At 51.3% G+C, this 12,898-nt stretch overlaps 2 protein-coding genes across 5 annotated transcripts in view; one reads left to right on the top strand and one right to left on the bottom strand.

The window, feature by feature from the left end:
• ZNF710 (zinc finger protein 710) overlaps positions 1-4,368 on the bottom strand; it is a 21,896-nt gene extending 17,528 nt beyond the window's left edge. Inside the window, exons 1-2 of one of the 3 annotated variants that reach the window (XM_083412011.1) lie at positions 4,083-4,368; positions 992-1,147 (exon numbers count right to left, since the gene is read on the bottom strand). The gene's annotated coding sequence lies outside the window, so the exon portion shown is untranslated. Of the gene's footprint in view, positions 1-991; positions 3,252-4,082 lie in introns of those variants that run through there. The other 2 variants (XM_083412012.1, XM_083412010.1) reach the window with 2 other exon arrangements.
• On the top strand, positions 163-12,898 carry LOC310663836 (arpin-like). Of its 2 annotated transcripts, none has more exons than XM_083412307.1 (6): positions 163-453; positions 5,269-5,344; positions 9,063-9,195; positions 9,994-10,200; positions 10,585-10,748; positions 10,935-12,898. In XM_083412307.1, the coding sequence occupies exons 1-6, from the start codon at positions 260-262 to the stop codon at positions 10,941-10,943; spliced, it is 783 nt and encodes a 260-aa protein (XP_083268433.1). In that variant the 5' UTR covers positions 163-259; the 3' UTR covers positions 10,944-12,898. The 2 variants fall into 2 exon arrangements, with proteins under 2 accessions (XP_083268433.1, XP_083268434.1); XM_083412308.1 differs by lacking the exon at positions 163-453 and adding an exon at positions 4,502-4,784.

Genomic DNA, 12,898 nt, shown 5'->3' with positions numbered 1-12,898 from the left:
ACATGCGAGTCCACAGAATCAGTCAAGGAAAAACACATTCTCATCTGTTAGAGTTAACGGAAGGCACAGGGGTTGGGCAGACAAAGAGCAAAGTCCCCCCTTCCTTTGCAGCCACCGCTCCAGGAAAGCTGCTTCCTAGCTCTTTGGCAAGGCCAGCCAACAGCAGGCAGAGAAGCTTCAGGCACTATCCGCAGGCTGCAGTTTGAGGCGGCGCGCTTTCCAAGAGAGCAAACCCCGCTACTACTGAGCCTCCGCCAACATGCAAGGGACCAGGTCCGTCCCCCTCCAGTTTCTTTCCGTCCCCTCCAATCCTATCCGGAGGATTGTTAAAGGGAAAGTTCACCGCGGCCAGGCACAGAATGGGAAAGTCCAGCCGGCACTTCCCTCTCCAGGGGCGGTTCGAGAACGAGGGCCTCGTCCCCCTATGGCCAAGCACAGCAGAGACGGCAACAGGTAACCCACCGGCTGCCTCCTCCTGCAAGCCGACCAACCGAAGAGGGGTCCACTCCATCAGCTCCACGCCGGCACCTCCCGAGACTCCCCTCCCGCTGTTGCCGCTGCCTGCTTCCCTCCCTCCTCCCCGGATCGGCTCCCTGCAGAGCAAAACTTTGTGTTGTAAAGCAGCAAGAGGAGGGGAAAGTTGCAAGCGAGCAACAAGGATGTGGGGGAGGCTCCTCGAGTGTTAGCCCCCACGTGCTGTGAGCCCCAGCAAGACAAGAAGCGCCGCAATCCAAGCCCAGTTGTGCGTCCTCCTCTCCCTCCTCCCCCTTCTTTCTATCCTTCCTTCCTTCCTTCTTTCCCTCCCTCCTTCTCCAGACGCCATCACTCTTTTCTCTCTCTCCCTGCTCTGGCATTAGAGCGCCGGGATGGATAGAGGCGGCAGCGGTGGGGGCAGCCCACCGGGCCTCCCGCGGGGCTTTCGGCGCCCGCCTCCTCTCCGGCCCGGGAAGAGAGGGCTTGGCTCAGCTGGCTGGGGCTGAGGCGAACTCACCCTGGGACTCCCGAAGAGGCTTGGCAAGGGGGGCGGGTAACGGGCAGGCAGGCAAGGGAGGCCGCTTCACCTCTCCTTCTGGGGCAGATCCTCGTCTGGGTGCTGCCGGCTCCTCGCTTGCTCGCAGTTCCCTTTCTCTTTTCTCTCTCTCGCTCTCTAGCAGGAAGGAAGAAGGGAATGAGGCAGGGCTGACGTGAAGGGATGCAAAACAGCCCCTCCTAACCCAGCTCTGAGAAAAAGGGAGAGAGAAAAAGAAAGGCGCAGAGGAGGGAGAGCGAGAGCAGCAGCAGCAGCAGCAGCAGCCCCTTTTATCTCGCTTTTGTTTTCGCACTTCCTCTCTCTCCGGCCCTGGCCAAGTTTCCTTTTCTCTCCCTCCTCCCCACAGAGCTTCTCCCTCTCTTTCTCTGCCCTCCTTTCCCAGCACCACAGAATTCCCCCCCCCCAAATCTCCCACCCTGGTCTCTCTTAGCGAGGTGTGCAAGTGCACCCAGCCAGGCCTTTGCACAGGTGAGGAGGGGTGGCCCGAAAGGGCCCCTCTAATTGTCTCTAATAACCTTCCATGTCTGGGGTTAGGTGGGACTTCTAATGGGTTCTGTGTGTGAGGCAGCCAGAGACAAGCCTTTGCCTCTTGATCCTGCTTGGCTATCACTGTCAATAGATGACCCTGCAAGTTCTGTTTACTAGAAAAGAAAAACTACCCTCCATTCATGCTTTTCTCATTTATAGTTTTATAAACCTCTACACTGAAGTGCTCCAAACGCAGGGCCATCAGATGGCCCTTGTGCTCCCCCAGCAGCTGCTAGGCCACAGCTACTGCCAAGCATAACACAGTCACGCTCCTCCTCTGGTGAACCAGCAGCAGAGTCAACAGCAACACTGAATAGACACACCCACCACAGCAGGCCTGGCAATTCTGCCACCAACCACAAATATTATGCTCACCAACAACAGATCTCCAGCCAGGCAAGGAAAGCTCCTAGCACTGCATAGAATTTTCAGGTGACCTTGTGGGGCTACCCAACCCTGGCTATGCTACCAGAACAAGCTATATTGTCTTTCCCTGCACAAGCCAACCAGGTACTTGTGGATAAGAAGCCTGTGCAAAGAGCTCTCTGCCCCATGCAGGATTTAAGCCCTGCTGGCAAAACAATGCTTCCTCTGCAACAGCCATGCACAAAGTGTTTGGGGAAAGCCTTTTGCAGGGGATAAGGGATGCCACACGTAAAGGGGAATAATGGAGCTGACAGTGGCAAGACTGTGGTTGGCACCGCCCCCCCTTGTGTGGGGATTAGTAGCAACATAATAAAAAGGATACAGCACCTGGACGTTAGGGAGATGTAAAAGCTCCTATTTTGGAGGCCCGGGTGGGAAGAATAGTTTTAGGTGAGAAAAGGATGGCACAGCAAGACTGCAGGCCTGGCCCCTTGTTCCAGGCAGCCGGACACAGAAGTGCCATGATGGAGCAATAATATTAATTTCCTAGGGTATCCCCCTCTTTTCTTCTCCCTCAGACCTGTAGACCAGCTTTGCATGTAGCCATAGCTAAGCTGGAAAAAGCAGAGACTCAGCATACATCCTGAGTTCAAACCCTGGCTATGGACTGCCATGGAAAATAGCTGCAAAAAACATGTGCATGTATCTGGATCAAGGCAGCCTAATAGCTTGTGTAATTGGCCTATGACACAATGATCACATTCAGGCTCAGGACGCTTTCACTTTGTGTAGCCCCCTTAATCTCAAACAGCCATACAGCTTCCTTTTAATTTCCAATGTCTGCTGGTTGTTATCCCAGGTCAGCTGCATACCCAACCTGCTGCTCCCACTCTCCACTTCATGCAGTCCCAAGTTTTAGATTGATCATCATACCAGCAGTAATGAGGGATGGACGATGCAGAGATCTGCACTGCAGCAAGGGAGGTGGAGTAGGGAAAGGAAGAGCAGAGTGGCAGCCATCTGAGGCTCCCTATTGACCTTAATGTGGGTGCCACTTTTCCCTGCTGGCAGAATGTTGCCCTCTGGTAGTGCAAGGGGCTTTAGAAGTGATTCCCTGCCATCCAGTGGGCATAACTCGATAAAGCAATTGTACTTGTGACTGTAGAGCTAATGGGCTCTTAAGGTAGCTTTTGCCAACATAGTACCCTCTAGGTGTTTTGGACTTGCTGGGCACCAGGTTGGCAAAGACTGCCTTAATGAAATCCTCAAACTGCACTCCACTTCCCTCCGTTTTAGTCAAACATTTGCCCCACCATGGCTTTTAAAGAACATTACGGTATATTAAGGGGGCTGCTGCCACGGAAAGTAAGGGGTGACCCCTCTGGTTGCAATTCCCATTTTCCCAATATTCTTTTTTTTAGATGCGGTGGCACCAAGGATGGACATAAGAGCAACATGATCCTTGCTTCCAGGCTTTTCCCACATCTTACCACTGAATCCACTTTTCTACTGCTACAGGACTCTGTACAGGACACAATGACCACAAAACATCTAGTTGGCCACTGTGAGAACAGGATACCAGACCAGATGGACCATCAGCTCACCAGCAGCCTCTGCTTAGGTTCCCAGGGAGGGACGACCCTCCTTATTTTCCTTCTGCCAGCGTGTGAAGACTGTTTTGTTCAAACAGGCCTTTGGAAACTTTTTTTTTTTTTAAGGAAAGAGCTTTTAACAGTGTGTCGTATTTTTGTTCTTCATATTGTTTTAATTCTACTAGAGTTTAACTGCCTTTTGTATATTTTTAGCGTTTTGTATCTAATCTGTGTTGTTTTGATTTGTGGAAGCCGCCTTGAATCCCAATTTGGGGAAGAGGTGAGATATAAATAAATTCTGCATAATAATAACAGTAATAATAGTAGAGCTCGGGGTGGGCGTGCAGAAAGGATCCTTATGTGGCTTTTCTGTGCTCTGCACAGCACCTCTGCATCTGCCATCCTGCCAGGTTTTAAAGGCTCCTAAAGCACTTCCATCCCCTTCCTCTCTGCTCACTCTCACTATGGAGGCCAGAGAGCTTGAAGCAAAAAGCTACTGGTAGTGGTGAGCCTCCTGGCTATACAGAGCCACTTTCTGAGTCTTCTCAGCCCCTTGCTCTTCTCACCTGCGGCCACAGGGCCTTGGTTACCAAAAAGGCAAGAGAGAAGGGAGGGCCCTTCCCACGGCCCACCTGGCGCGCTTCAGCCTTACAAGGAGAGGCACAGGCAAGCGGCCTCAACGGGGTGCCTCAGGCAGCTGTTTTCAGCTGCGTGCTTTGAAACGTCCCCTGAGCTGGCTTCCCTCGCAGGAGCGTTGTGGGTGCCTCGCCTCACGGGAAACACGCGTAAGTGAAAGTGCGCAAGCGCGTAGTCGCCCCTGTCTTCCTCCCCCATTTCTTTCCCGCCATTTTCCTCCTCTCGCGTGCAGGGGGCGGGGCTTCGCCCATCCGTCCTCCCTCTTAATCACCCAATCAATGCCTTCACCGGCCGAACCGCGGACCAATGCCTGCCTCGGAATCGGCCAACCCCACGGCGACGGCGACTCGCCTCTATCCTTCCACTCTCCCTCCCGCAGTTACACTCCGAGCTCTGACGCAGCTCAAGTGGTGATCACAGTGCTGTCCTTTGCGGTGGGTTTTTTTTTTGCCGCTACTGCGCAGGTGCCGGGAGGGTGTGGGCGGAGCCACTGTCTTCCGTAGCCCCACCTCCCCCGGCCCTGCTGTGTTCGCCGCCATCATGAGCCGCATTTACGACCAGGGCGCCCTGAGCACCAAGGCTGTGCACACGGAGCGCCTGCGCGGCCGCTGGGACCCCGCCTCCTGGCAGCGGTAGGCGGTGGGCTGCTTCAGCGGGGAGGGGTCTCTGAGCATGTGCAGAGTGGGCAGTGACGCCTCCCGCCCTTGCAGACTGAGGGGATGCAGCGTCGAGGGGTCGGGTTTGATGCGGTCGCCCAGGGACACTTGTGTGGAGGAAAAAGAGCTGAGCACCAATAATGAATCCTTGAGGGGCCCCTTAAGAGCGAGAGAAATGAATGAATCCCCCACCCATTGAATATTGGACAATTAGGAAGTTGGACCTCCCAAGAACAGAATCATGGAGACCTATGGGGTCCTTTAATGCTATTCTCACAACAGCCCTGTGAGGTAGGTCAGGCAGAGAGGGAATGGCATGGATGGAGAAGTGAAAAAAATGTTTCCCCTCTATGGCATCAAAATTCCCTGATACAGTATAACCCCAGGGGATTGTGGGGCGATTGACATAAACTCTTCACTTGGGGTTCTTCCCCTGTGTCTTAACTTTTCTCCCCTGCAGTGGTGACGGTGTGATTGTGGAGGGGCAGCTCTTGGATGTGTCCCGCCATCTCATCTTGGATGATGCTGACAAAAAGGTGAGGCTTCTTATGAGAGCAGAAGAGCGATCCTGCTGGATCGGACCAGTACTCAGCCTCCTGTTCCCCCGCAGGAACCTCTGAGAAGCCCCATAAGTGCAGGGCAGGAAAGCCACAGCCTGTTCTGAAGCTCTGGTGCTGGAGGTCTGACACAGCCATCAAGACAAAAAGCCATTGATAGTGTTATCCTCCATGAATTAGTTCTCACTTGTTCACGGCATTACATTGAGAGTTAGTTTGCATTGAAGCGGTTCGTGTGACCTCTCTCCTTGCCATCTGCACCACTCAGAATGCTGTCTTTGCTGTGGGAAATGAAGGGATGTGTCTGCACCACAAATACAGTAATCCCACCTGGGAATCCTGGTGTGGGAGTAAAAGATACATAATCTCCTTTCCCGAAACACAAAAATATCAGTTCTCACAATTCCTGGCAGGTCAAGCTTGTGTGCCTTGAATTGGAGAGGGAAGGGGTCCTGCTAAGCAGCGGTTTTAGATTGGATGAGGGTAATAAACAGCAATTTGGGAGAGCTGGCTTTGGCTTTGCTTCTAGATGGCCAGGTGGCACCAGTGGCCAGGAGTGGTTTCTTTTACTAGCTGTGTCTTAAATGCCAGCTGTGCTCTTTTCTTAAGAAACCAGGGCTGGTCTTGTCACCTCCAAACTACACTACAGTGGTACCTCGGTTTAAGAACAGCCCTGTTTACGAACTATTCGGTGTAAGAACTCTGCAAAACCAGAAGTAGTGTTCCGGTTAGCGAACTTTCCCTCAGTCTACAAACAGAAGCCGAACGGTGGAAGGGCACTGGTGGTGGGAGGCCTCATTAGGGAAAGCACGCCTCGGTTTAAAAACAGCTTTGGTTTAAGAACGGACTTCCGGAACAGATTAAGTTCATAAACCAAGGCACCACTGTAATGTGCTGTATGTGGGGATGCCCTTGAAAACCCTCCAGAAGCTTCAGAATGCAGCTGCTATGGTTTTGATGGTGCCAGTCATTCTGATCAAATTAACTTCAGTCTCATTCCACCTACATTTATTGCCACTTGTTTCCATGTTTCCGAGCACAATTCAAAGTGTTGGTGCTGACCTATAAGCCCTAAATGGCATCGACCCAGTATACCTGAAGGAGTGTCTCCACCCCTATCGTTCAGCCCAGACACTGAGGTCCAACTCCGAGGGCCTTCTGGCAGTTCCTCACTGCGAGAAGTGAGGCTACAGGGCAGTGGCGTAGCGTGGGGGGTGCAGGGGGGGCCGGCCGCACCGGGCGCAACATCTGGGGGGGGGCGCGCTCACACTCGCAGCTCTCTGCCCCTACCTGGCTCACTCACTCTCTCTCACTGCAGTGCTGGCTGTGCGAATCCGATCCGAGCCGCCGGGTCGCCGCCCACTGTGGAGGGGAGGGTGCCAGGCGTGCGGTGTGGTGCGGAGAGAGAGTGAGGGACTATCTGGGGGAGGGACAGTGCAGCGGGGGGGGGCGCAAATTACTTGCCTTGCCCTGGGTGCTGACAACCCACGCTACGCCACTGCTACAGGGAACCAGGCAAAGGGCCTTCTTGGTCGTGGTGCCCGCCCTGTGGAACACCCTCCCATCAGATGTCAAGGAAATAAACAACTAGCTGACATTAAGAGGACATCTGAAGGCAGCCCTATTTAGGGAAGTTTTTAATGTTTAATGTTTTATTGTTTTTTTATATTCTATTGGGAGCTGCCCAGAGTGGCTTGGGAAACCCAGCCAGATGGGCAGGGTATAAATAATAAATCATCATCATCATCATCATCATCAAACAACCCTAAAGCGCCCAGGACTGGAATATCTCAAGAAATGCCTCCCTGTATGCAAGTCTGCTGAGAACTTTATTCCTCTGCTGAGACTCTGCTTTGGGAGCCCCACAGTGTTCAGACATAAAGCCAGTATGTACCTTGTGGTTGTGGCACCCAGATTTGGAACAACTTCCCTGCAGAAATCCCTTGGCCTGACTAAATTGCTTCTTATCACTTTTAGAAGGGCAGTAAAGGCAGCGTTGCTTCAGTGGGCTTTTTCCAAAAAAGATGGCTTTGTTGCTGCTGCTTTCATCAGATTTGGCTATTAGTGCATATTATTTTTATTTTAGGCTGCCATCAATATTTTATAGTGCACATTTTGAGGATAATATTGAATAACCTGCAGATCCAAGGGTTTTTTGTGTGTGTGGGAGATTAGGAACTGGAGTCTGTCCCCAAAACAGGAGAGGCCCTTGGGTCCTAAGCCTCCTGCCCTGCCCCACCCTGAGAGGATGAGCAGGTGATCCTCCCTGCTGGTGGACTGGATTATTTGCCAGATGGGGAGAGAAGGGAGGGGACTGACACAATCTGAAGGTTATGTAGCCAGATTGCATTGCTGACGTTTCTCTTTGGATATTTGTTTGTTACCTTGACATCCTGCCTTTCCATCAAAAGGTAACTAACAGTACTTCGTCCAAGGTAATAAAATCCGCAATAAAAAAGGATCAGTCATTAGACAACATGGCAATAAAACTGGATAAAAGCATATAGAAAAAGGCAGTTAATTGAAAGCATAGTTAACTTAGAAGTACATATTTAAACATAGCAACAGAGCCAAACAGACCAGCCTAGTGAGCCAAACACCTGTTTGAATGAAGATGGTTTATCCTGGCTAAATGGAGTCCTCCTCAAGGGGGACTATATGGCCTTCTCCCTGCCTCTGGATGCAGTCTCTGGGGAAACTCTTTTCTCGAGTTCCCAGCAGTGTGCATCAGATGTTGGCTGGACAGATAGAAAGGCCTCTCTTGAAGACCGCAATACCAGATAAGGGCTGTGCAGTAGAGTAACCTTCAGGAAGTCTAACCCTGAGCCTTTTAGGGGTTTATAAGTCACAATTGGCACATTGAATTGTGCTGAAAATGGTCTGGGAGGCAATGGTAGCTGTTGTCACCTGAGAGTCCCAGGCCTTCTCTCATCCCCTGTCAAGGGCCTGACTGCAGCATTCTGAGCCAGGAGCAATTCCTGAACAATCTTTGAGGGACAGCTCCACGTAGAGTCACCCATGTAGCAGTCTCCCAAACAAGATGTAACAAAGGCATGTCTCACCAGGGCCAGAGCTGGCACCTCCAGGAGCAGCAGAGGTGGGCTTGATGCACCAACCTCAGTTGAATAAAAAACACCTCTAGGGATCTAGAAAAGAATCTAGGGAGCAGCCCCTAAGCAAGGAACCCCATGGTTTTTCAGTGGAAGTGCAGCCTCATGCAAAACCAACTCTCCTTCAGCTCCCTGATCTGACTTTCGATTTTCCAGGAGCAGCTCTGCCTTGTCTGGTTCAGGTTCCAGCTCACTCACCCTCATTCTGTATGACACTGATACCCTGCATATTGTTCTAGAGGAAGAAATATAGAGTAATTCATTCTTGCTAGCTGTGAGTGTGATTTATTTATTTTGCGCAATCTACTGTAATTTTTGCATTGGTTCTGTGACTGTTGGAAACTAGAAATGAGCAGTTTTTGTTTTTGTGTCTGTCTTCTTCATGATGATTGTTGACAATGGCTGGTGCCGGGGATTGTCAACACTGGCTGGTGAATGCCAACATGCTCCAGTTTTTTTACATCCACAGTAATACAGAGTTGCAAATGTAGTGGCAATAGCACTGGTAGGTGGTAACAACAGTCAAAAGTGATGGTGTTTTCTGAAGACTCAGAGTGAGCAGATTCTCTGTCCTTCCCAAACCCCAGGAGCGCTACTTCGTGCTATACATCAGGCCAAGGCTTGTTCATCGCCGCAAATTTGACCCCCAGGGGAAGGAGGTGGAGCCCAACTTCAGCGAAACTCGGAAGGTCAATACTGGCTTCCTCATGGCATCCTACAGTGAGTTTTGCCCAGAAGCTTCTCCTTGGTCTGCCTTAGCAGAGCAGAGGGTGGTGTTCCTGCAGAGCAGACTTGGGAGGCTGCCCTGTTTTCCTGGGTAGTGAACTGGGGTGTCTCAGCATGTGATCTGCCTTTCTTCTTCTCATGAATTTCTCCTGCCATGTGGGGTGGGGAGATTGAGAGCATCTCAGCAGTGGAACAAGCTGTCCAGCATGGTTGTAGAACTGTAAAGGGTAAAGGGACCCCTGACCGTTAGGTTCAGTCGTGACCGACTCTGGGGTTGCAGCGCTCATCTCGCTTTATTGGCCAAGGGAGCCGGCGTACAGCTTCCAGGTCATGTGGCCAGCATGACTAAGCCGCTTCTGGCGAACCAGAGCAGCGCACGGAAACACCGTTTACCTTCCCGCCGGAGCGGTACCTATTTATCTACGTGCACTTTGACGTGCTTTCGAACTGCTAGGTTGGCAGGAGCAGGGACCGAGCAACGGGAGCTCACCCCGTTGCGGGGATTTGAACCGCCGACCTTCTGATCGGCAAGTCCTAGGCTCTGTGGCTTAACACACAGCGCCACCCACATCCCTTTGTAGAACTGTAGCCCCAAAATATTTGGAGGGTACCAAGTTGGTGAAGATTGCTCTAGGATCTGCTTGGGTGTAGGAGGCTTTTTTCAAGGAGGGCAGGTGTGGTCCCCAGCCTAAGACCAGGAGTTGATGGCTCCTGTGTGTGTGTGCCTGGGCCTTTGGGTAAGGCCCTCCCTGTATTCATCTGTCTTTTTTCCTTCTGTGTTGTGATGGACAGAGGTGGAGGCCAAGGGCAAGACCGACAGGCTGGCCCCAGAAGAGCTGGAGTGCCTGGTGACCAAGCCAGAGTTGGTGAAGGTGACGCAGCCCTACACACCCAGCCAGGCTGTGGCCTTCTGGCTGCCTGAGAGTGAGATGGAGAAGATGGAGCTGGAGGTGGGGATGGAGATCAGCCTGAGGACTCTGGGAGATGGACCCTTTGTCTGTAAGTGCTGCAGGCAGAGCTGCTGCCCCAAAGCCTCTTTTCCCCGGTCAACCCCTTTACCCTTTTACCATCCCTGCTGAGCCAGCCTCATGCTAGGACCTGGATTTGCAAAAGCACCAACACTTTCTGGAAGGGGACACCCTGGTGTGACTAGACTCCTTCCTCCAGTCTATATTCCATGTAGAAACTTCAGGGACGTGGGAGGCTGCCTTCAGCTGAATCAGGCCATTGGTCCATCTAGCTCAGTACTGCCTACACTGGCTGGCAGCAGCTCTCTATAGGAGTCTTGCCCAGCCCTACCTGGAGGTGCCATGGGGGATTGAACCCCCATGCCAAGCAGCTGCACTGCCACTTAGCTCTTGCCACTTTTTTCCTCCTTTCCAGTCTCCTTAGCCAAGCTGGATGTGGGGACAGTGACCAAGTGCAATTTTGCTGGTGACCAACAGACCGGGGCGTCCTGGACAGACAACATCTTGGCTTTCAAGGATCACGGGGAGCCGTCCAATGAGCCCCGAGGGCATGGGGATGGTGCGGAAGATGCCGAATGGGTATGTGGATGACCACTTGAGCAGTCAGGGCAGGGGGTTCTCTCTGGCATGGGCTGAGACTTGGGAACTCATGGATTTGCTCCAGCCCAGGAGCCAGACTGACTTCAGGGGCCTGTGCCTGGAGCCCTGGGTGGGAACAAAGCCTGTCTAGGGGTCCCTTGGAATAACTGCTGCTGTTCTCTGCAGGATGACTGAGGCAAGAAGAACTGAGAGGATGCAAATGACTCCCTGCAGCTCCTGGACTCATCTCTATTCTTCTGTTTCTAAAGCTTATAGGGAAGGAGGGGGACACTTGGGGGTGGGGAGGGAGTGTGCCCTCTCAGCAGGGCTGGGATTCCTGCAGCCTTCCTGAATCTCTTTACATGATTCTTCCTGGGTGCCTGAGGGTGGCAGATCAGAAGATTTTACTTTTAAACATTGCCCCAGGCTAGTTGTGGGCTCTTCTACGGCAGGCACTACCCCAGCCCCTGGAGGAAAAGCCTCAGCCCTTCAGCAGCATACCAAAAATTACTGGTAGCAGTTTCAGGAAGACCAAAGAAAGTCATGGCCGCCAGCCACTGAGTGCCATGCAGTGGGAGAACCAGCGTGAGCAACAGAGGTAGCTTGACCAGCCACAAGTGTGGAGGACAGGTTGGTCAGTGTCTCTGGCTACAGTGCTGAAATAGGCTATTGGAACAGGGTGGTTCCATCTCTGAGTACCAAATGCTGTGGGCAAGCAGCAGGCGATGGCTGTGTCACCATAGCAGCAGGCGATGGCTAGTGGTAGCAACTGCAGAAGGCAGCCGGCTGGTCCGTTCCTGCTTTGTGTTCTCATTTGGTGCCACATGCCTTTCACTGGACTGTTTCCTCCTCAGAGCAGCCGCGGGATTCACCATCATGTGCTGGTGATCCAAGGGGCAGCCTAGGATTTAGCTTCATGGGGCTTTTATTTGGTGCTTGGACGACACCTTCCTTCTGCTTCTCTCCTGTATTCCTGCCCATGCTCAGCCCTCTCTTCTTTTTTAAAAGAACCTTTTTTATTCACTTTTACACTATACATTTGAATTCAAACATTAATCATAACCATCAACATTTAGGATTCATTGAATCCTTAGACTTCCCTCTACCCCTCCATGGTTTCCATTATCAAACTTTTTCTGTTGCATCATATATTTTCTCTATTTTTCTTAAAATAGTCCATTTTTACCTTAGTTTTTTATACATTACACAAATTCTGCCAAAGTTTTTAATTGTTTGCAGTGTTGTAATTTCCCCCCATTCCTTATTAAAGTTTCTATATTCCTGATTTTCCCAGTCATTTTCGCCATTTCAGCATAGTCCATCATCTTTATCAACCATTCATCTCTGGTCAGGACTTCATCTTCTTTCCGTCTCTGAGCCAATAGTATCCGCGCTGCTGTTGTTGCATACATAAATAATCACCCACTCTTCAGTCTGATCCTTCTGGACCAGCTGAATATATTTGTCATATATTGTACCAAGAGATGGAATATAGCCCTTATCGATGGAGGCTGACCCATTTCGTAAATAACTTTTTTTTGTGTGTGAAATCAATAAACACATTTAACAAAATACAACTTGATGGTTGTTCCATCAATACTGAAAACAGTCCATCGAGCATAATATCCATTTCACACTAGAGATTTACACCTGATTGGGGTGGTAGAGTTTGGTCATATCTCTGTATGTATAAGATGAAAGGTGGGTGGAGGCCTTTCCTTAAGTACATAGGAATGCAGGAAACTGCCTTACATTGAGTCAAGCCCTTGGGTCCATCTAGCTCAGTTTTGGTGACACTGACTGGCAGCCACTCTCCAGGGTTTCAGGCAGGGGCATTCCCAGCCCTACCTGGAGATGCTGCCAGGGATTGAACCTGGGACCTTCTGCATGCAAAGCAGATGTTCTACCACCGAGCTATGGCCCCTCCCCTAATTCCTTCTGGATGTTTCCAAAAGGTGGCTACAGGATGCGATCTTCAGCTGCTCTCTTTGGGGGCAGCAGCAGCTTGGTGGAGGAAGTCCTAACAGTTGCCATTTGGCCTCTGGGCCTGCGCTAAGCAGGCAGGAGCTGGGAAAGGCCTGGTAGGAGAACTTCAGCTCTGCTCAATGCTCTGTATACATTCTGTAATAAAATATTTCCATTTCCCCCCA

Source organism: Podarcis tiliguerta (genome assembly GCF_965153285.1).
Source record: "Podarcis tiliguerta genome assembly, chromosome: 14".
Lineage (NCBI taxonomy): Eukaryota > Metazoa > Chordata > Lepidosauria > Squamata > Lacertidae > Podarcis > Podarcis tiliguerta.
The sequence above is the reverse complement of the archived record's forward strand: the minus strand, read 5'-3'. Positions and strand labels throughout refer to the sequence as shown.